At 36.9% G+C, this 24,555-nt stretch overlaps 1 protein-coding gene across 1 annotated transcript in view; it reads left to right on the top strand.

Moving 5' to 3' along the window:
* PTPN20 (protein tyrosine phosphatase non-receptor type 20) overlaps nucleotides 1-20,885 on the top strand; it is a 103,867-nt gene extending 82,982 nt beyond the window's left edge. The window contains exons 6-7 of the mRNA XM_049856023.1: nucleotides 20,193-20,255; nucleotides 20,743-20,885. Coding sequence (XP_049711980.1) covers nucleotides 20,193-20,255; nucleotides 20,743-20,808 — 129 coding nt within the window. The 3' untranslated portion in view covers nucleotides 20,809-20,885. The remainder of the gene's footprint in view (nucleotides 1-20,192; nucleotides 20,256-20,742) is intronic.
* Nucleotides 20,886-24,555: the final 3,670 nt, after the last annotated feature.

Below are 24,555 nucleotides of genomic sequence, written 5' to 3'. Positions count from 1 at the left end.
GTATACACAGTCATACCACAACAGCGACAGGCAGTTGACCTGTAACAGACTACTGATGGCAGCAGAATGGTTGCTGCAGTGCTAGGACTCATAGCCTATGCCACATTGGGAGAGGAGTAGGACAATGGGCTCTTCCTTAGAAGACAGAGGAAGCTTTCCTTTCTCAGAAACTCGAGCAGATACCTCCTAACATTTTACTCTTTCCATTTGAATGATGTAACTACTTCCTTGAATGAACCACACTGGAATATACAGCTCCATTTAGGCCATTCAGGACTACTCCAGACCGTATGGGTATTTGAAAAGGAATATAAACTAGGTGGCCAACAAAATGACAGATGTCCCTGAAAATGCCAAAATTTTAAGTAGTATGACTCTGATGTAAGTAATGTTGCTTTATCCTTTTAGCAAAAATGCATTAGCAAAAATTTTTTTGAATTTATGTATTCTTCATCCTAATTTCTTAAATAATTTGTGTCTATTTATACGTATCCCATATAAAAAAAAAAAAAATTTTGTAAATACTACATTTCATTGATTCTAAGATGCACTTATTTTTCACATTATCAAACCAAGTCAAATCCACTGTCATCAGGTCCATTCCAACTCATAGTGACCCTATAGGACAGAGTAGAACTGCCCCATAGGGTTTCCAAGGCTATAAATCTTTATGGAAGCAGACTGCCACGTCTTTCTCCCCCGGAGCAGCTGGTGGGTTTGAAGCATCGACTTTTCAGTTAGCAGCCGAACGTTTTCACCATTGCTGCATCAAGACTCCTTTTTCCCATTATACCGTCTTTAAAATTAATATGCATTTTATACTCAATAGTTTATCATAGCTTAATGGGTAATGTTTTTCTTCCTTAGTAGTACATAAAATAGTGAATAGTGGTGTATCTTACAATTAAAGGTGCTTAGATTTGATGAATATAAACAAAAAAAATCAAACTCACTGCTGTTGAGTTGGTTCTGACTCATAGTGACCCTGTGGGACACCGTAGAACGGCTCCATAGAATTTCCAAGGCCATTACTATCTTTTCAGAAGCAGCCTGTCATATCTTTCTCCCATGGAGAGGCTGGTGGGATCGGCCGCTGAGCTTTCAATTAGCAGTTGAGCACTTAACCATTGCCCCACCAGGCCTCCTTTGATGAAATATAAACCAAAACCAAAAACCAAACCCAGTGCCATCGAGTCTATTCTGACTCATAGAGACCCTATAGGACAGAGTAGAACTGCCCCATAGAGTTTCCAAGGAGCGCCTGGCGGATTCGAACTGCCAATCCTTTGGTTAGCACCCATAGCACTTAACCACTGCGCAACCAGGGTTTCCTGATGAAATATAGTGGTTCCAAAATAGGGAATACATCCATTGTTTCTTTATTGACCTTCCACAGAGCCAATGACTGTCACCAATTTAAATGTTCTGACTGATGCCTCTTTCTACTCTCCAGAAATGTTGTCCACCAGAGCTACTTAAAGTATGGTCTGGCACCAGCACCAATCTGTGAATGTGTGTTGTCTGCAGCAAGACAAGTATATAGACATTGAGAGTAAGCATTCGGAAACTTTTACAGCAATTTGATGTTGCCATACCATCCAAGAGTATGATCAGTAGGTTCATCTTATTGAACAGGGTGCAGACAAGTGGGAGTGTTGAAGAACTCACATGAGGGCTCAGGTGGTCCTAGCATCATGCCAGTCCTGTGCAGTCGGACCAAGTCGTGACTTGTGGAATTTTAGGATTAGTTTATCAATCATAACATTAAAGTATTTAAAAACCTGAGGAAATGTAACCATTTATTTGTTTTTGTTAATTGTTATTTTTGTGGTCACTTTAATTTTTAATCAAACCTGTTTAAAAATCCTTACAGTGAGAGCAAAGTAGTTCTTATCTTACAGAAACACCAAGAATTTGTTCCATAGTTCAAAGATTGTCTACAGAGCTTTTTTTCTTTAACCATTTTACTTCAGCATGAACTAACAGTTGTTAATATCAGTTACCATAGTATCACAATAATCCAAAATGTAAGAAATTAGCCTTCATGTAATTAACAATTTTTACTACACCGCTAAGCACACTTTCGTTTATCTGACAATTTTTTGATAGCAGTACTTTCTTGAGGAAGCAGTGTGTTGATTTATCTCCTGGCATCAATTTCCTTTTTTTTTTTTTTAATTTTGTTTATTTTGTTGTTTTTGAGAATGTACTAGGCAAAACATAAACCAATTCAACGGTTTCTCCATGTACCATTCATAGATTACATTCTTCAAGTTGTACAACCATTCTCATCTTCCTTTTCTGAGTTGTTCTCCCCTCATTAACATAATTCTGCCCCTAAGGTTCTTATCTAATCTTTTGAGTTGTCGTCAGTTCAATCCCATATAGATAGTTCTTAAAAGAGCATAATGCTCAAGGCAGACATTTTTCATTAGTTAACCTAACTTTTTTGGTTTTAAGAAGACTTCAGGGGATATTTTTGGTTTAAGTTTAAAGATTATCTCAGGGCAATATTTTCAGTGGTTCATCCACTTTCCATAGCTCCAGAAAGTCTAGAGTCCATGAGAATTTGAAATTCTGTTCACATTTTTCCACTTTTGATCAGGATTCTTTGATCAAAATGTTCTGTAATGGTAGCTGGGCACTTCTGGTCTCCCAACAAAGGAGGCAGTTGTTCATGGAGGCTATTAGCCACGCATTCTGTATCCTCTTCCTATTCCTGACTCTGTCCTTCCTCCACTGTTGTTCCAGGTGAAAAGAGACCAATTGCTGTATCTTGGAGGGCCGCTTGCAAGCTCTTAAGACCCCAGGCACTACACAATGAACTAGAAGTTAGATGGAAGCACTAAACATGGTATTAGGCCAGTTAACTGGGATGCCCCATGAAACCATGGCCCCAATCCTCCAAAACAAGAAACTAAATCCCAGGTGGTTTTTGGTTGTACGTAAGCAGCCTCAGCAGCTACTCTTATTTCGTTGTCATTATATATATATATATATATATATATATATATATATATATATCACACAATTTTTGCCAATTAAACTTCTTACATGTATACAACTTCTTGACAGCAGTTACAATAATTGGCAGTTACAATAATTGCCATTAACCCCCCTTTCCTCCTCCCTCGCCTGGTAACCACTAATAAACATCTCTACATTTGTCTTTTCTTGTCTCTTTATGTAAGTTAGGTCATATGATATTTGTCCTTTTGTGTTTGACTTATTTCAGTCAGCATAATGTCTTCCAGCTCCATCCATATTGTAGCATGTATCAAGACATCATTTCTCATACGGGATGAGTAGCATTCCACTGTATGTACGTACCACGTTTTGTTTACTCATTCATCTGTTGATGGGCGTTTAGGTTGCTTCAACCTTTTGGCTCTTGTGTGTAGTACTGCAGTGAACATTGGTGTACAGGTGTTTTTCTGACTCCCTACTTTCAAGTCTTTTGGATATGTACCTAAGACTGGAATTGCTGGATTATACGGTAGTTCTATTTTTAGATTTTTTAGGAACTGCCCCATTGTTTTACCCAACAGCAGTACCATTTTGCATTCCCACCAGCAATGGGTAAGGGTTCCAATTTCTCCTCATCCTCATCAACATTCGTTATTTTCTGTTTTATCTTAATCATCGTAAACCATTTCTGTTGAGTTGATTCTGACTCAAAAGGATGCTAATCCTAGTGGGAGTGAAATGATATCTCATTGTGGTTTTGGTTTGCATCTCTCTGATGGCTAATGACACTGAGCATCTTTTCATTTGTTTGGTGGCCATTTGAATGTCCTCTTTGGTGAAATGTCTATTCAAGTCCTTTTCCCCATTCTATTATTGGGTTATTTGTCTTTTTGTTGTTAAGTTGTTGAAGTTATATACATACACACACACACACACACACACATATACACATATATGTATGTATATATTGGTTATTAGATTCTTGTTGAATATATGGTTTCTGAAGATATTCTCCCAGTCAGTAGCTTGTCATTTCACATTTTTGGTAAAGTCTTTTGATGAGCAGAAGTTTTTAATTTTTTTGAGGTCTCATTTATTTATTTTGTCTTTTGCTGTTTGTGCTTTTGTCATTATATTAGATAATCCATTGTTGAAAGCTAGGCCTTGACACTGTTGCCCCTGCTTGATCTTCTAAGAATTTTATGGTTTTAGTTTGCACATTTAACTCCTTAATCCATTTTGGATTTGTTTTTGTGTATGGTGTGAGGCATGAATCCTATTTCTTTCTTTTTTTTTTTTTTTGCATTTGGAAATCCAATTTTCCCAAATAAAAAAAAAAAAATTAGTTTTTTTTTTTTATTTATTGAAGAGATTCTTCTTTCCCCATCAAATGGACTTAGCACCCTTGTCAAAAATCAGTTGACCATAGATGTATGGGTTTATTTTGGGACTCTTAATTCTATTCCTTTCGTCTATATGTCTGTTGTTATACCAGTTCCAGGCTATTTTAATTACTGTAGCTGTATAATATGTTTTAAAATCAGGACGTGTGAGTCCTTCTACTTTGCTCTTCTCTTTCAATATTGTTTTAGCTATTTGGGACCTCTTGCCATTCCATATAAAGTTGAAGATTGGGTTTTTCCATTTCTGAAAGAAGGCTGTTGGAATTTTGATTGGGATTGTGTTTAATCTACAGATTGTTTTGGGTAGTATTAACATCATAACAACATTAAGTCTTCCAATCGGTGAACATAGAACATCTTTCCATTTATTTAAGTCTTCTTTAATCTCTTTCAGTGGTGTTTTATAGTTTTTATTGTGTAAGTCCTTCATGTCCCTGGTTAGATTTATTCCTAGGTATTTCATTTTCTTAGATGCTCTTGTAAATTGAATTGTTTCTCAATTTTCTTTTTAGATTTCTCATTGCTGTTGTATACCAACCCAATTGATTTTTTGTTTGTTGACCTTGTACCCTGCAACTTTGCTAAATTCCTCTATTAGTACTCGAAGTTTTCTTGTGGGCTCTGGGATATTCTGTAGGGTCTTATCATCCACAAATAGAAATAATTTTACTTCTTTTTTTGTAAGTTGGATACCTTTTACTTCTTTTTCTTGTCTTATTACTCTGGCTAGGACTTCTCATACAATATTGAATAGAAGTAATGAGAGAAGGCCCTTGTCTTGTTCCTGATCTCCATTAAGTATAATGTTGACTGTTGGCTTTTCACGTATGCCCTGAATCATATTGAGGAATTTCCCTTCTACTCCAGTCTTCTTCAGGGTTTTCATCAAGAAACAGTGTTAAGTTTTATCAAATGCTTTTTATGCATCCATAGAGATGATCATGTGTTTCTTTTCCATTGTTCTGTTGATGCAGTATATTATGTTGATTGATTTTATAACGTTGAACCATCCCTGCATTACTGGAATAAATCCCACTTGGTCATGGTGTATGACTTTTAATATGCTGTTGGATTCTGTTCACTAGTATTTTGTTGAGGATTTTTATATCTATATTCTTAAGAGATGTTGGCCTGTAGTTTCATTTTCTTGTGGTGTCTTTGTCTGGCTTGGGTATCAGGGCTATGTTTGCTTCATAGAATGAATTAAGGAATATTCCTTCCTTTTGTGTCTTATGGAAGTGTTTAAACAGTAATGGTGCCAATTCTTCCCTAAATGCTTGGTAGAATTCCCCAGTGAAGCCATCTGGTCCAGGACTTTTTGTTGGGAGGTTTTTGATCACTGATTCTATCTCTTCACCTCTTATGGATCTGTTGAGACTTTCTACTCCCTCTTGAGTCAGTTTAGGTAGGTTGTGTGCTGCTAAGATTTTGTCCATTTCATCTAGTTTATCTTGTTGTCATACAGTTGTTCATAATATTCTGTCATAATTCTTTTCTATTGGATCAGTTGTAATGTACCCTCTTTCATCTTTTAGTTATTTGCATCTTTTCTCTCTTTTTTATCAGTCCAGTTAAAGGTTTGTTAATTTCATTGATCTTTTCAAAGAATTCTGGTTTTATTGATTCTCTCTATTGATTTTCTGTTTTTAATTTTATTTATTTCTGCTCTGACCTTTATTATTTCCTTTCTTCTGTTAAGTTTAGGCTTAGTTTGATCTTCTCTTTCTAGTTCCTAAAGTTGTTGAATTAGGCTGTTAATTTGAGACATTTCTTCTTTTATCGTGTAGTTTTTTCCTGTTGTAAGTTTCCCTCTTAAGTATTCCCTTCACTGCATCACATAAGTTTTAGTTTTTTGATCTAATATCATTTAAAGTACAGTCATGTGCTGCATAGTGTCCATTTGGGCAACGTCCAACCGCATATATGTCCATGGTCTGGCACGTGCCCTCCGGAGGATGCCCACAGCCTGACCTGGCAGTGAGCCCACCCCATCACCCCACACCCATGAGAACAGGTGCCCCTGCTGCTGGGGGGAGTGGTTGCAGATGCCCCTGCTGCTGGGAGGAGTGGTTGCATGATCCTGCTCAAGAGCACCTAAGATCGGCTAGCATTACCAGGACTGGCTGGGCTGGGGTTGCTGGGTTGTGAAGATTGCTCCCCTGTTGTCCCGGTGCGTGCTTGGAGCCTCCTGCCACAACCTTCACAAGACTGTGGGACAGATCCCAGCTGAGCACTCACCTGAGGCATCCACAACAGGAGTTAGGTCTCATAGTAGGCCCCTGGCCCAGAGACTCAGGTGTTTACACAATGTCCAAATTACATAACATCTTATTTCACAGAAAATATTGTTGATGTTAAGCGATGCTTGATTGTAATTGTTTTAGTTTTGAACTTCTTTCTTTATTTTTTAAATGTAAATCACAGTTATGTTTTAATAGTTCCTTTGCTTTTCAAATAACATACTATGGTTTTCACAATCAACTGAAAGTGCTTCCTTATCAATTCTGGCTATAAAACTCAGTATGTGAGGAATCATAATTCTAGATAAAATCAGTATGAACTCTTTTAGTCTGCATTTATTTCCAGTCAATTCACCATCATCATATGGTTTACCACTACACCCACATTCAGAAAGGTGTATCTTTTCCTGACAAAACATTCTAGTAAAGCTTGTTATGCCTTCAGTAAATTCAAATCTACAGTTAATAATACAAGTTTATTTCAATAATTTGGCAAATAAATTATAAATTAAAAACACTTTCACAGAAGCAACAGTTTTTAATTTTGTTGAGGTCTAATTTTAGGGCGGCTTGAGAAGACAAAGTAAAGTATTATAATGACATATGCAAAGAGCTGGAAATGGAAAAACAAAAGGGAAGAACACTCTCAGCGTTTCTCAAGCTGAAAGAACTGAAGAAAAAAATCAAGCCTTGAGTTGCAATAGTGAAGGATTCTATGGGGAAAATATTAAATGACGCAGGAAACATCAAAAGAAGATGGAACGAATACACAGAGTCATTATACCAAAAAGATTTGGCGATGTTCAACCATTTCAAGAGGTAGCATATGATCAGGAACCGATGGTACTGAAGGAAGAAGTCCAAGCTGCTCTGAAGGCATTGGCAAAAAACAAGGCTCCAAGAATTGATGGAATATCAATTGAGATGTTTCAACAAACAAATGCAGGACTGGAGGTGCTTACTCATCTATGCCAAGAAATACAGAAGACAGCTTCCTGGCCAACCAACTGGAAGAGATCCATATTTATGCCTATTCCCAAGAAAGGTGACCCAACCAAATGTGGAAATTATAGAACAATATCATTAATATCACATGGAAGCAAAATTTTGCTGAAGATCATTCAAAAAGGATGCAGCAGTATATTGACAGGGAACTGCCAGAAATTCAGGCCGGTTTCAGAAGAGGATGTGGAACCAGGGATATCATTGTTGATGTCAGATGGATCCTGGCTGAAAGCAGAGAATACCAGAAGGATGTTTACCTGTGTTTTATTGACTATGCAAAGGCATTCGACTGCGTGGATCATAACAAATTATGGATAACACTGCAAAGAATGGGAATTCCAGAACACTTAATTGTGCTCATGAGGAACCTTTACATAGATCAAGAGGCAGTTGTTCGGACAGAACAAGGGGATACTGATTCGTTTAAAGTCAGGAAAGGTGCGTGTCAGGATTGTATTCACCTCACCATACCTATTCAATCTGTATGCTGAGCAAATAATCCAAGAAGCTGGACTATATGAAGAAGAATAGGGCATCAGGATTGGAGGAAGGCTCATTTACAACCTGCATTATGCAGATGACACAATCTTGCTTGCTGAAAGTGAAGAGGACTTGAAGCACTTACTAATGAAGATTAAAGACCACAGCCTTCAGTATGGATTGCACCTCAACATAAACAAAACAAAAGTCCTCAGAACTGGACCAATGAGCAACATCATGATAAATGGAGAAAAGATTGAAGTTGTCAAGGATTTCATTTTACTTGGATGCATAATCAACAGCTATGGAAGCAGCAGTCAAGAAATCAAAAGATGCATTGCATTGGGCAAATCTGCTGCAAAGGACCTCTTCAAAGTGATGAAGAGCAAAGATGTCACCTTGAAGACTAAGGGGCGCCTGACCCAAGCCATGGTATTTTCAATCGCATCCTATGCATGTGAAAGCTGGACAATGAATAAGGAAGACCGAAGAAGAATTGATGCCTTTGAATTGTGGTATTGGCGAAGAATATTGAATATACCATGGACTGCCAGAAGAACGAATAAACCTGTCTTGGAAGAAGTACAACCAAAATGCTCCTTAGAAGCAAGGATGGCGAGACTGCGTCTTACATACTTTGGACATGTTGTCGGGAGGGATCAGCCTCTGGAGAAGGACATCATGCTTGGCAAAGTACAGGGTCAGCAGAAAAGAGGAAGACCCTCAAGGAAGTGGATTGACACAGTGGCTGCAACAATGGGCTAAGGCATAACAACGATTGTAAGGATGGCACAGGACAGGGGAGTGTTTCGTTCCCTTGTGCATAGGGTTGCTATAAGTCGGAACTTACTCGACGGCACCTAATGACGATGACGAATTTTATCAAATTTTCCTTTTATGGATCATGTTTTTGATATCAAATCTAAGAACTCATTGCCTAGCCTAATTCCTGAAAATTTTTCCTATTTTTTCTAAAAGTTTGATGGTTTTATTTTTTATGTTTTAGTCCATGATCTATTTGTGTTGATTTTTTTAAAAATAATTTTTGTGCTTTAAGTGAAAGTTTACAAATCAATTCAGTCTCTCATATATAAACTTATATACACTTTACTACATACTCCCATTTACTCTCCCCCTAATGAGTCAGCCCACTCCCTCCTTCCAGTCTCTCCTTTCGTGACCGTTTTGCCAGTTTCTAACCCTCTCTACCCTCCCATCTTCCCTCCAAACAGGAGATGCCAACACAGTCTCAAGTGTCCACCTGATACAAGTAGCTCACTCCTCATCAGCATCTCTCTCCAACCCATTGTCCAGTTCATTCCATGTCTGATGAGTTGACTTCAGGAATGATTCCTGTCGTGGGCCAACAGAGGGTTTGGGGACCATGACCGCCGGGATTCTTCTAGTCTCAGACCATTAAGTCTGGTCTTTTTATGAGAATTTGGGGTCTGCTTCCCACTGTTCTCCTGCTCCCTCAGGGGTTCTCTGTTGTGCTCCCTGTCAGGGCAGTCATCGGTTGTGGCCAGGCACCATCTAGTTCTTCTGGTCTTAGGATGATGTAAGACTCTATCTAGTTCATGTGGCCTTTTCTGTCTCTTGGGCTCATAATTATCTTGTGACCTTGGTGTTCTTCATTCTCCTTTGATCCAGGTGGGTTGAGACCACTTGATGCATCTTAGATGGCCACTTGTTAGCATTTAAGACCCAGACACCACACTTCAAAGTGGGATGCAGAATGTTTTCTTAATAGAACTAATTTTGCCAATTGACTTAGATGTCCCCTGAAGCCATAGTCCCCAAGCCCCTGCCCTTGCTCCACTGACCTTCGAAGCATTCAGTTTACCCAGGAAACTTCTTTGCTTTTGGTCCAGTCCAGTTGAACTGACCTTCCCTGTACTGAGTGTTGTCCTTCCCTTCACCTAAAGTAGTTCTTATCTACTATCTAATCAGTAAATAAACCTCTCCCACCCTCCCTTCCTCCCCTCTTTCGTAACCACAAAAGAATGTGTTCTTCTCAGGTTAAACCATTTCTCAAGATCTTATAATAGTGGTCTTATGCAATAGTTGTCCTTTTGCATCTGACTAATTTCACTAAGCATAATGCCTTCCAGGTTCCTCCCTGTTATGAAATGTTTCACAGATTCATCACTGTTCTTTATCGATGCGTAGCATTCCATTGTGTGAATATACCACAATTTATTTATCCATTCAGCCCTTGATGGACACCTTGGTTGCTTCCAGCTATTTGCTATTCTAAACAGTGCTGCAATAAACATGGGTGTGCATATATCTGTTCCTGTAAAGGCTCTTATTTCTCTAGGATGTATTCCGAGGAGTGGGATTGCTGGGTTGTATGGTAGTTCTATTCCTATCTTTTTAAGGAAATGCCAGATAGATTTCCAAAGTGGTTGTACCATTTTACATTCCCACCAGCAGTGTATAAGAGTTCCAATCTCTCCACAGCCTCTCCAACATTTACTATTTTGTGTTTTTTGGATTAATGCCAGCCTTGTTGGAGTGAGATGGAATCTCATGGTACTTTTAATTTGCATTAAAAAAATTTCTTTTAATGGCTAATGATCGAGAGCATTTTCTCATGTATCTGTTAGCCACCTTGAATATCTTTAGTGAAGTGCATGTTCATATCCTTTGCCCAATTTTTAATTGGGTTGTTTGTCTTTTTGTGGTTGAGTTTAACACAATCATATAGATTTTAGAGATCAGGCGCTGGTCGGAGATGTCATAGCTGAAAATTTTTTCCCAGTCTGTAGGTGGTCTTTTTACTCTTTTGGTGAAGTCTTTAGATGAGGATAGGTGTTTGATTTTTAGGAGCTCCCAGTTATCTGGTTTCTCTTTGTCATTTTACTAATGTTTTGTATTCTGTTTATGCCTTGTATTAGGGCTCCTAGGGTTGTCCCTATTTTTTCTTCCATGATCTTTATTGTTTTAGCCTTTATGTTTTGGTCTTTGATCCACTTGGAGTTAGTTTTTTTGCATGGCGTGAGGTATAGGTCCTGTTTCATTTTTTTTGCAAACGAATATCCAGTTATGCCAGGACCATTTGTTTAAAAGACTATCTTCTCCCCAATTAACTGACACTGGGCCTTTGTCAAATATCAGCTGCTTATATGTGGATGGATTTATATCTGGGTTCTCAATTCTGTTCCATTGGTCTATGTGCCTGTTGTTGTACCAATACCAGGCTGTTTTGACTACTGTGGCTATATAATATGTTCTAAAATCAGGTAGAGTGAGGCCTCCAACTTTGTTCTTCTTTTTTAGTAATGCTTTACTTATCTGGGGCCTCTTTCCATTCCATATGAAGTTCGTGATTTATTTCTCCATCACATTAAAAAATGTCATTGGAATTTGGATCTGAAGTGCATTGTATATATAGATGGCTTTTGGTAGAATAGACATTTTTACTATGTTAAGTCTTCCTATCCATAAGCAAGGTATATTTTTTCACTTGTGTAGGTCCCTTTTAGTTTCTTGCGTTAGTACTTTGTAGTTTTCTTTCTGTAGGTCTTTTACATCCTTGGTAAGATTTATTCCTAAGTATTTTATCTTCTTGGGGGCTACTGTGAATGGTATTGCTTTGGTAATTTCCTCTTCGATGTTCTTTTTGTTGATGTAGAGGAATCCAAGTGATTTTTGTATGTTTATCTTGTAACCTGAGACTCTGCCAAACTCTTCTATTAGTTTCAGTAGTTTTCTGGAGGATTCCTTAGGGTGTTCTGTGTATAAGATCATGTCATCTGCAAATAGAGGTAATTTTACTTCTTCCTTGCCAATCTGGATGTCCTTTATTTCTTTGTCTAGCCTAATTGCTTTGGCTAGGACCTCCTGCACAATGTTGAATAAGAGCGGTGATAAAGGGCATCCTTGTCTGATTCCCGCTCTCAAGGGAAATGCCTTCAGGCTCTCTCCATTTAGAACGATGTTGGCTGTTGGCTTTGTATAGATGTCCTTTATTATGTTGAGGAATTTTCCTTCAATTCCTACTTTGCTGAGAGTTTTTATCATGAATGGGTGCTGGACTTTGTCAAATGCCGTTTCTGCATCAGTTGATAAGATCATGTGGTTTTTATCTTTTGTTTTATTTATATGGTCGAATACATTAATGGTTTTTCTAATATTGAACCAACCTTGCATACCTGGTATAAATCCCACTTGGTCGTGGTGGATTATTTTTTTGATATGTTGTTGAATTCTATTGGCTAGAATTTTGTTGAGGATTTTTGCATCTATGTTCATGAGGGTTATAGGTCTGTAATTTTCTTTTTTTGTGGTGTCTTTACCTGGTTTTGGTATCAGGGATATGCTGGCTTCATAGAATCAGTTAGGTAGTATTCCATTATTTTCTATGCTTTGAAATACCTTTAGTAGTAATGGTGTTAACTCTTCTCTGAAAGTTTGGTAGAATTCTGCAGGGAAGCCATCCGGGCCAGGGCTTTTTTTTTGTTGGGAGTTTTTTGATTACCTTTTCAATCTCTTTTTTTTTTTTGTTATGGGTGTATTTAGTTGTTCTTTCTGATTGTGTTAGTTTAGATAGATAGTATTTTCTAGGAATTCATCCATTTCTTCTAGGTTTGCAAATTTGTTAGAGTACAATTTTTTGAAATAATCTGATATGATTCTTTTAATTTCAGTTGGGTCTGTTGTGATCTGGCCCATCTCATTTCTTATTCGGGTCATTTGTTTCCTTTCCTGTATTATTTTAGTCAGTCTGGCCGATGGTTTATCAATTTTGTTAATTTTTTCAAAGAACCAGCTTTTGGATTTGTTAATTCTTTCAATTGTTTTTCTCTTCCCTAATTCATTTAGTTCAGCTCTAATTTTTATTATTTGTTTTCTTCTGGTGCCTGATGGATTCTTTTGTTGCTCTCTTTCTCTTTGTTCAAGTTGTAGGGACAGTTTTCTGATTTGGCTCTTTCTTCTTTATGTATGTGTGCATTTATCGATATAAATTGACCTCTGAGCACTGTTTTTGCTGTGTCCCAGAGGTTTTGATAGGAAGTGTTTTCATTCTCGTTGCATTCTATGAATTTCTTTATTCCCTCCTAATGTCTTTTTTAATAATGTCTTCTATAACCCAGTCTTTTTTGAGCCTGTTTCCAAGTATTTGATTTCTTTTCCCTGATTTTTCTGTTATTGATTTCCACTTTTATGGCCTTGTGGTCTGAGAAGATGCTTTCGATGTTTTGGATTCTGCAAAGGTTTGTTTTATGACCTAATATGTGATCTATTCTAGAGAATGTTCCATGTGCACTAGAAAAAAAAGTATACTTTTCAGCTATTGGGTGGAGTGTTCTGTATAGGTGTATGAGGTCAAGTTGGTTGATTGTAGCAATTAGATCTTCCATGTCTCTATTGAGCATCTTACTGGATGTCCTATCCTTCTCTGAAAGTGGTATGTTAAAGTCTCCTACTATAATTGTGGAGGGGTCTATCTCACTTTTCAATTCTGTTAACGTTTGTTTTATGTATCTTGCAGCCCTGTCATTGGGTGCATAAATATTTAATATGGTTATATCTTCCTGTTAAATTGTCCCTTTAATCATTATGTAGTGTCCTTCTTTATCCTTTGTGGTGGATTTAACTTTAAAGCCTATTTTGTCAGAAATCAATATTCCCACTCCTGCTCTTTTTTGATTGTTGTTTGCTTGATATATTTTTTCCATCCTTTGAGTTTTAGTTTGTTTTTGTCTCTAAGTCTAAGGTGTATCTCTTGTAGGCAGCATGTGGACGGATTGTGTTTCTTTATCCAGTCTGAGACTCTCTGTCTCTTTATTGGTGCATTTAGTCCATTTACATTCAGTGTAATTATAGATGAGTATGACTTTAGTGCTGTCATTTTGATGCCTTTTTGTGTGTGTTGTTGACAATTTCATTTTTCCACTTTTTTCGCTGAGAAGTTTTTCTTTGTAAATTGTATGTTCCTCATTTTCATAGTATTTGAATTTATGTTTGCTGAGTTGTTATGTTTTTCTTGTTTTTTTTTTTTTTTTGAATTATGGAATTGTTAGACCTCTTTGTGATTACCTTAATATTTACCCCTATTTTTCTAAGTAAAAACCTAACTTGTATCGCCTTGTTTTCCTCTCCATATGGAAGATCTGTGCCTCCTGTATTTAGTCCCTCTTTTTGATTATTGTTATCTTTTACATAATGACTTCTATGATTCCCTGTTTTGAGCATTTTTTTCTTTTTAAAATTAATCTTATTTTGTTTTTGTGATTTCCCTATTTGAGTTTATATCAGGATGTTCTGTTCTATGACCTTGTGTTGTGTTGTTATCTGATGTTATTGATTTTCTGACCAAACAATATCCTTTAGTAATTCTTGTAGCTTTGGTTTGGTTTTTGCAAATTCTCTAAGCTTGTGTGTATCTGTAAATGTTTTAATTTCACCTTCATATTTGAGAGAGAGTTTTGCTGGATATATGATCCTTGGCTGGCAGTTTTTCTCCTTCAGTGCTCTATATATGTCATCCCATTGCCTTCTTGACTGCATGGTTTCTGCTGAGTAGTCTGAACTTACTGATTCTCCTTTGTGAGTGACTTTACTTTTATCCCTGGCTGCTTTTAAAATTTTCTCTTTATCTTTGGTTTTGGTAAGTTTGATGATAATATGTCTTGGTGATTTTCTTTTTGGATCAATCTTATATGGGGTTCGATGAGCATCTTGGATAGATATCCTTTCGTCTTTCATGATGCCATGGAAGTTTTCTGCCAACAGATCTTCAACTATTCTCTCTGTGTTTTCTGTTATCCCTCCCTTTTCTGGAACTCCGATCACATGCAAGTTATTCTTCTTGATAGAGTCTCACGTGATTCTTAGGATTTCTTCATTTTTTTTAATTCTTTTATCTGATTTTTCTTCAACTATATTGGTGTCTATTGCCTTATCTTCTATCTCCCCCACTCTGCATTCCAATTCCTCGATTCTGCTCTGACTTCCTATTGAGTTGTCTGATTCTGTAATTTTACTGTTAATCTTTTGGATTTGTGAATGCTGTCTCTCTGTGGATTCTTGCAACTTATTAATTTTTCCACTATGTTCTTGAATAATCTTTTTGATTTCTTCAACTGCTTTATCAGTGTGTTCCTTGGCTTTTTCTGTAGATTGCCTTATTTTCATTTTTGAGGTCATCCCTGATGTCTTGAAGCATTCTGCTTATTAGTTTTTTATATGCTGCATCTGGCAATTCCAGGATTGTATCGTCATTTGGGAAAGATTTTGAATCTTTAATTTGGGGAGTTGTAGAACCAATCATGGTCTGCTTCTTTATGTGGTTTGCTATCGACTGCTGTCTCTGAGCCATCTATAAGATATTATAATGATTTATTTTACATTTGCTCACTGAGTCTTATCTTGTTTTGTTTCAATATACCCAGATGGGCTACTAGATTGCTCTGTCTTGATTGTTGTAGCCTTTGAATCACTTATGTCCTATTTTCAGGTGGTTTGGGCTGTTACCAGATATATAAGCCTAAGAGTCCATTCACTATTCTTGAATAGAATCAGCTTAGGTGTTCTGATTTTGGGTCACCAAATGTGTGGTGTAGACTGTCACCTATTAACTTATAGGAGTAGTGGTGATAGTTGTGTGCACCAGATTCTAGTGGCGGCAGGGGGTCACACTCCGGGGGGGGGGCAGGATGCTGACAGCCTTCCCCCACGTGCCAGTGAGGTAGGTTTGTCTCTATTCCTAAAGCACTTTGGTGGATGGGTTCTGCAGCTCTACCTTAGACACCCAATGCTTGTACCTCTAAAGATTGGTAGGCCTCGGTATCCTCAGACCCCTTTGGCATGTGGCTAGGTAGTTTGGGTGGAGCTTCAGCCCTCAGTTCCCCACTGTGGATCAATGAGGGCTCTGTTTAATAGGTAGAGATGTCAGATCTAGAAAACTTGTCTTTCCAGTGATCAGCTAAAAGGATTACAGTTAGATCTCTATCAGAATGGCTTTTGCATTATAATAGCCACATTGTTCCCTGTAGGGATGAAAGCCAAAGACTGTGGATCTCATATGCATGGCTGGAGCTGGTTCTGTATTTTATTCCAGCATACAAAAAAAAAAAAAAAAGAAATTTTCTTTTTTTATATAGGGAAGTCAGGGAAGGATTTTTGATCCCTGGGTTGTTAGCTGCTTCTCTGAGGCCAGGGGAATGGGTTAGGAAAAAAAAAAACCCTGCAGAGCACTTCACTCCCTGGCACAGGAAATTCCAATGTTAATGAAGCCACCTGGGGCAGAGAGGGGAGGAATCAGATAGATAGGAGAGAGTAGCACCCAGCAATATAGACAAAGTTACTTATCTTACTTGGTGATGACTGTTTTATCTGATATTCCAGAGGGGCATGTAGCCTGTGTGCTCTAGCTGGGTTGAGATTGCCCTCGAGGGTCAGGCACGTCCCATGCTTCTGCTGTCTCAGAAGCTGTGGTCAGCTCCTCCGCTCCCAGTCCAAAGCCCAGCACCAAAGTTCCCCAGCTGGGACGCCGTACTCCAGGCTCCAAAACCAGTCACTTCCTCCCAGTGACTTCTGTCAGCTGCGTCCTTGCGCTGCCTGCATGCCCTGGCTGGGCTTCCCCTGAGGTCACTTCAAGGGGCTAGGGCGGCATCCCGTGCTTGTGCCATCTCAGGAAGCCGTGCTCAGCTCCCCTGCGCCCAGTCCAAAGCCCGGCGCCAAGGTTTTCTGACTGGGACTCTGGCTCCAGGCTCCGAAAATAGTTGCTGCTTCCCCGTGGTTGCTTGTTCTCTCGTTAGCCGTGTCAATGCAGCCTGCTTGCGCTGGCTAAGATTAGGGGGCTAGAGGTTAGGGCTGTGTCCCATGCCTGCCCCACCTCAACAAGCCACAATCAGCCCTGCCGCTTGCCACTCAGCACCAGGGAACCGCAAGGGCTCAAGGCTGTGGAGTGGGACACCGGTTCCAGAAGTAGTCGCTGTTTCAGGGCGCAGCTTTTCGCTCCCCTGTCACTCAGGTCAACTCTTTAGATCTGTGTTTGATGGTCAGGGTTCGTAGATTGTCATGTATGTGATCGATTCGCTTGTTTTTCGGAGTCTTTGTTGCAAGAGGGATCCGCGGTAGTTCTGCCTAGTCAGCCATCTTGGCCCCGCCTCCTTGTGTGGATTTTTATATAAGGTGTGGGGTTTAGGTCAAGGTTCATTTTTTTTGCCTGTGGATATACAGTTGTTCCAGCCACATTTGTGGAAAAGCCTGTTCCTCTTTCATCAAATTGCTTTTGTGCTTTTCTCAAAAATGAGTTCAGTATGTTTGTGTGGGCATTTTTCTGGTTCCCTATTCTGTTTTGATTACTGTGCTATATATAGCAAGCCTTAACATCTGGTAGAGTGATTTTCCCACTTTATTCTTCTTTTTAAAAATGTTTTAGTTATGCTGCAGCCCATGCTTTTACATCAATTTTAGAATAAGCTTATCTATGTAAAAAAAAAAAAAATTTGCTGGGATTTTTATAGGAATTGGTTTAAATCAATTGATCAATTTGGGGAGAATTAACAGAGTTAATATGTTGAATCTTCCAGTCCATAAACATGGTATGTCTCCCCATTTATTTAGATCTTTGACTTCTTTCATGAGCTTTTTGTCAGTTTCAACATACAAATCCTGTGCCTGGTTTGTTATATTTATTTCATTTTCTTTTGGGCAAATGTAATTGGCATTGTGTTTTTACTTTCGGTTTCCATATGTTCATTGTTAGTATATAGAAATGTGATTGGGTTAGGCATGTTGATCTTGTATCCTGTGACCTTGCTGAACCCACTTATTAGTTCTAGGAGTGGCTTTGTTTTTGTGGGCTTTTTTTTTTTTTTAAAGATTCTGTGGGAATTCTATATAGACAATCATGTCATCTGCAAATAGAGACAGATTTCTTCCATTCTATTCTGTGTGCCTTTAGTTCTTTTTCTCGCCTTATTGTGCTGAATACAGCTTCTAGTACTATGTTGACTAAGAGCAGTGTGAGCAGACATCCTTGTTTCCAACCTTAGGGGGAAAGCAAAGTAAAAAATGTTTGTTCTGTGAAAGACCCTGTGAAGAGGGTGAAAAGACAAGCATCAAACTGGGAAAAATATCACAAAGCACATAGCCAACAAGATCCTGCATCTAGACTATATAAGGAATCCTCAAAACTCAACAGTAAAAGAATAAACAATCCAATTATAAAATGGCAAAAGACATGAATAGATATTTCACCAAAGAGGATAAATACTGATGGCAAATAAGCACATGAAAAGATGTCCAACTTCATAGCCTTTAGGGAAATGCAAATTAAAACCATGATGAAATATCACTACACAGCTAACAGAATGGCTAATATAAAATATAATGGCAACACCAAATACTGGTGAAGATTTAGAGAAACTAGATCACCCCATTGCTAGTGGGAATGCAAAACAGTCCAACCACACTGGAAAATAGTTTGGCAGTTTATTAAAAAAACTAAAACTAAACTAAACTTACGATATGACCTAGTGGTAGAATTCTTTGGCATTTATTCCAGAGATATGAAAACTTATGTTTGCGTAAATGCTCATAGCTGCTTTATTCATAATAACTCCAAACTGGAGATAGCTCAAATGTCCCTCAATAAGTTGATGGTTAAACAAACCGATGCACATCCATACTGTGGATTACCATTTAGCAATAAAAAGAAACTGTTTACTGATACATCCAACTTGGAAGAATCTCAAGGCAATTATTCTGAGTGAAAAGAAATAGCAAATCTCAAAAGATTAGATATTGTGTGATTCTATCCATATAGCCATCTTGAAATAACAAAATTATAGAGCTGGAGAACAGATTAATGGTTGCCAAGGTTAGGGATGGGAGGGTGGGTGTGACGCAAAAGAGATACCGTGAGGGAGTCTTGGGGCAAAACAGTTCTGTGTCTTGATTGTGATTGTAGTTAAATTAGTCTTCACATGTAATGGAATTGCATAATACTATACACATGCACATATACAAACGCGCACACACACAAGTGATTGCATGTAAAACTAAAATCTGAAAAAGTTTGGTGAATTGTACCAATGTCATTTTCCTGGTTTTACATTATACTATTGTAATTTTTTTTTTTTTATTGTTAAATCCATTGAAACCCTTTGCTGTCAAGTCAATTCCAGCTGCCCCGTAGGTTTCCAAAGAGCACCTGGTGGATTCAAATTACTGACCTTTTTGGTTAGCAGCTGTAGCCACCAGTGTTTCTATCACTGGGGACAACTGGGTGAAGGAGATATGGAATGTCCCTGTACATTTTTTGCAACTTCCTGAATATCTGTAATTATTTCAAAATAAAATGTTTTAAAAACAGGCTTAATTATGTAAATTATAAAAATAACAAGTTGTAAAAATAAAGAAATGCTTGGATTTTCTCAAATTTTTATATACTTTTGAGTTGCAGTTGACAAACTAACAGAAAATATCACATTTCAATGTCATCTTGCTGCACATGTTGGTACTAGCACGGTTAATGACTCTTACGGTGAGTTCACCATCCAAACTGGCTATATCCCATTCCACTGTTCGTTATCTCAAATGCTGTGCCCGTGTCAGATTGCCGTAAATATTTCCAAACACTTACTCTCAGTTTCTGCACTCATCTCACTATGGACTAGTGATGGCCGTGAGCATGGTGCAGAATCTGGTGTTGAGCAGACTGTTGCTCAGGGTCTCCACTTAAGTTGATAGGGCTGTGTGAGAAACAACTGTGCTGCTATCACGGAAGGAGAGTCTTACATGCCGCAGACTTCCCCAAAGTTACATTGCTGCTGTAAGTTCTCTCTTTGAAGAACAGAAAGATATACTCAGGGGCAAAGTTATTTATTTATTTTGGAGAACGCTTCTTGCTGTAAATGATTGCTTCCTGCTTTCTCCTGGAAACCTGTTTAAACAAGTCTGCCTTATCCATTGGACTAGGTTAAAAATAGTACATTTTCTTGTGACTAAAAGTGAAACCTTTCTGGTTGAATCTTAACATCTCTTTTACTGGAAGGAGGTATGGAGTACTCATTGGGCAATCTACGTATTTGTGTTTTACCCATGTGGATAATACAGAATTATTCTCATCCTGTTCTAGTTCAACATCAAGAATATCGTGACCCAAATGAGAGAGCACCGTTGTGGCATGATTCAGACAAAGGTACGCTCTCACCATGTAAGTTCTGATAATAACAAATACAAAGCTTTGATATTGTATGGGACCTTAAAATTTATAAAGCTATTTTGCATACATGATTAAATTCTCATTGTTTGAAGTAAACATTACTTTTGCTCTAATATTGCTCATATTACAAGTTCAAAATAAAATATCTGTGTTCAGTTAAAATGTCAAGATTAATTCAAGGGGCTTTTAAAATTTAATTTAGTAAGGGAAGATACAAGGAAATTGAGTCATTTTCTCCTCTGTTCACTTAAGCTTTCAGTTAAATACATCTAGATCAAGAACTATATTTTGGTCATTATCCTTCTGATATTTTAAGAAGTATATTTTGCATAAATAAATTCTTGGCTAAGTGTTCTTTTTAGGAACTATTCTGTATAGTTGAAAATTATATGTGTTCTCTAAAAGTGAATATGATATTCAATTACTTAACATTCTGTTGTTTTTCATATATATGTGTATATAGGAGCAGTACCACTATTGTTATGAAATTGTGCTTGAAGTTCTTCAGAAAATTCTGACTTCGGATTAAGAAAGACTTCTGTTGCCTCTCACTTGAAATTACCAAGTGGCTTGGAGCCTTGTCATAAACAACATGTTTACAAGAGCTTTGCTTTGTATACAGTGTACTTTCCTGATATAGTCAATTGATTTGCTTTCTAAAAACTCCCTGAAGGCAGCATAATTTGGTTTCCTGTTCACTCATTGATATTACCAGACAATATCAAAATACCCTCCTACTTTTTCCAATGAAACAAAAGTTACATAAAAGAACTGCAGCTTGGCTATTTGGCTGAAAGGATTACAGAGCCCAATAATGGATTTAAACTATATTCATTAAGATATTATTTGCTAAATATTACTAAGATTTAAATAATATATTAAATTTATTAAAATAAATCTTATTTATTAAGGTGGCTAAAGGGAGCTGTGGATTTCCAGGACTTACAGAGTCCTTATTCTGGGAGAACATAGGGCCAGTAAACTGCAAGATCACGTCATGATCTCCTGCAGGCATTTCAAGACAGATGCTTGTCCATGTTCTTTAACTGAAGAGTCTGTACTTCTGGCTTGAACAACTCAATTTACAAAAGAGTCTAATTAGAATGGACCAACTTTTGAAGCAAATTGGATCCCATTTTCTTGTATTTCCAATGCTCCTTTGGGGACCCAAGGACCTCAGAAGATGAGCTGCCTTCACAGAGCAGCTGAATAAGGACCTGTTGGTCTGGGAAGCATTTCTTGGGTGGGCAGAGTTTCTCCTTTCCATCACCTGAGCACACTAGTGAATAGTCCCAAACTAAAATAGATGTTTGTACAGAAAGTCCATGAGGATGTTTTTGCCTAGCTTGAGTTCTTTCCTGTTCCACCCTAAACTTAACGTATTACTCAGTCTGCTTTGTTAGAGGCAATTATACATTTTACTTGCCTCTTCCTATTTGCACTTTAGCTAACTGGTAAACTTTGATATAAAACTTTGATATAGGCATTATTAAATCATTTCTGAGTCATTCATGGTATCTCTTTTGTTGAATGTATTTTCCAAACTAAGATCTACAATAGTTATCTTTTTTCTTCAGAGTTCCATTAAATCATTTCTTTTGATTAATACCTCACCTCTGCTGAAACGTTTAGAAGTTGGATTTGGGAAACAGATTTTAGAAAACTCTACTCAATAGTTGTGAAAACGAAAACTTCTACAGTCTGTTTTTTAAAAGACTGTAGTCATTATTACATTCATCTTATTATAGGACTTTGCCTCATAAAATTATAGTGATATTTTGGTCAGGGAGTTTTAGTGATCAGTTTTACCTATACTTTACTGTGCACAACTGTAATCCAGTGGAGATCAGAATATTCTATGTATTATATTGAGAACATTCCTAATATTAATATATCAATCCTGAATTTTTAAGAGGCTTATTTTATTCCTTTGGCTTAACGAATGCTAGAATTGGTTGAATTAACATTGATAATTTCTAATTTTTCAAATAATTATTTGCCAAAAAAAGTATTTTGTATTAAATTGATGATTCTAGCTAGTATGAATAATAACCTATGCTGAACATTAAATTCATTTTATGAATGGCCTTTAATATTTGTATCCCTAATTTTAATTTTTCTCTATTATAAAATAACAGGTCTAATGTACAATATCCCTGAGAAGGATTCTATGCTATTACTTAAATGAAAAGATTTACTATGTATTGCCTGAAGTATGTTTATTTATCTGGGCCTTGAAATGTTCTTGTAAAGAAAAATTGCACAATTCTTGATGTTATACATGTCCCTTCTTTAATGTATGCCTTATATATTTACAGTTGGACCAATTTTTAATTTTCTGGGGAAGTTAGTAAGTAAACTTGGCAATATTGATTGCATTTGTTTTGATTTCATTTTTGGAAGGTGAATTCCAAATTGAAAACATTGAACTAATTGAAATACTAACTTGTATACCAACAGTGAATCAATTTCTGCCTAGGATATGACTATGAAAGTCCTATTGACACCTTTGTGAATATATGAATACTGATTTAAAGGAACTTTAAAAAATATTTAAATATAAGCATATATACATATATTAACTTTCAACTTTAAATACATAATTTTGAAGTTATATGTGCTTAAGGCCTACACGCTGGACCAACGCTTTTCAGAAATAAATATTATAGATTTTATTCTCAGATAAGTCTTAGTGGTTTATTTTTCTTTGGGCCTTTCTCTCCATATTCCCCCAAAAGCTCAAGAAATTATAGAGTTTTCAGTTAAGTTTATATGGTCTACTCAAAGTCATTTTAGTGATTTATGTAAAAAAAAAAAAAAATCAAAAGAAAACTCCTTGAAAAACTCTAAAGCAACAAAGTTTCATTTTCTACTTAACTTTTTTTAAATCTCTGGTAAGGACTAATTTTCTTTTATGTTGACTTGAGGTTCAGGTAATTGAATTTGGAAGACTTGGAGAGTTTCCATTAAGTAAAAACAGACTTGTAGTGTTCAGTAGGAGTGATGGATTACTCAGCGGAGTATTCAGGTTGTCTACATCCACAATCAAAAAGCAGTAAATAATGACTTTATAATGAAACAAGTTGAATAAGAAGGACTCTTAAAAGATATCAAATACAATACTCATATCTGAAACTTGAATATGATAAAGAAAACATTCATTAGAAACCAACGGCAACATTATATTTAAAGGTGAAAAATAGAGCCTTTCTATTAACAAAACAAGAATACCTCCTGTTAATGCCGTAGTTGAATATTCTTCTAGAGTTATCTAGCCAATGAAATATGGCTATAAAAAGGAATAATCGATATAAATATTGGAAAATTAGATCAAAAATTATTTTTGTATATTTGCCAATGTAGAAATAATTCACTCAACTGAAAAATGATGTATTAGACAGTTCAGTAAGAAGTCTATTTACGAGACAACTATGTAAAAATTAATCTTTTTCTATGTCAGAAATCAGCAAAGTATGGCTCAAAGGTCAAATCCAACCAATTGCCTGTTTTTGTAAGTAAAGTTTTATGCCCATTTGTTTTTACATATTGTGTGTGGCTGCTTTTGCAATACAGTGACAATGGCAGAAATCATATTAACGACAGAGATCATATGGCCCTATAAAGCCTAAAGAATTCACCATCTGGCCCTTTGAAAAAAAAAATTTGTCAACTTTTGTTTTGTATTTTCAGTAGGAAAAATATCCCTGAGCAATAAATATGTAAAATGCCTACCAAAAAAATCTAAAGAACTTGACCAGTTGATGCTCACATTCTAAATGAACAGTAAATGCATGAAAAGAGGCAAGATATTTTTGGAAAAGAAAATTTAAGAGGGGAAGGGAGAGGGTTTACCTTAGCAACAATCAAAAGTATTGTCTGAAGTCACAGTAATTGAAACAATCTGCCTCTGGTGTGAGGAAACATAAGTGGATCAAGTCAAGAATCAGACTCGACTCATATATTTGTCAGTTCATTATGTGCTAAAGGTGGCATTTCAAATATAGAACTTCAAAATATTTGAAGCAAAAAGTGATAGAACTGATAAAACTGGAAGAGGAATAGACAAATCCACAATTATAGTTGGAAATTTCAACATTCTTCTCTCCCTAATTGATGGAACAAGTAGTCAGAAAATTAATAAGGACGTAAAAGACTTGAATAACGCTATCAACCAGCTTGATCTAATTGACGTTTGGAGAACACCAGACTACAACAGAATACGCATTCTTTTCAAGTGCACATGGAACATTCACCAAGATACACTATATTCTGAGTC

This window comes from Elephas maximus, chromosome 16 (genome assembly GCF_024166365.1).
Source record: "Elephas maximus indicus isolate mEleMax1 chromosome 16, mEleMax1 primary haplotype, whole genome shotgun sequence".
NCBI classification, from domain to species: domain Eukaryota; kingdom Metazoa; phylum Chordata; class Mammalia; order Proboscidea; family Elephantidae; genus Elephas; species Elephas maximus.
The sequence above is the reverse complement of the archived record's forward strand: the minus strand, read 5'-3'. Positions and strand labels throughout refer to the sequence as shown.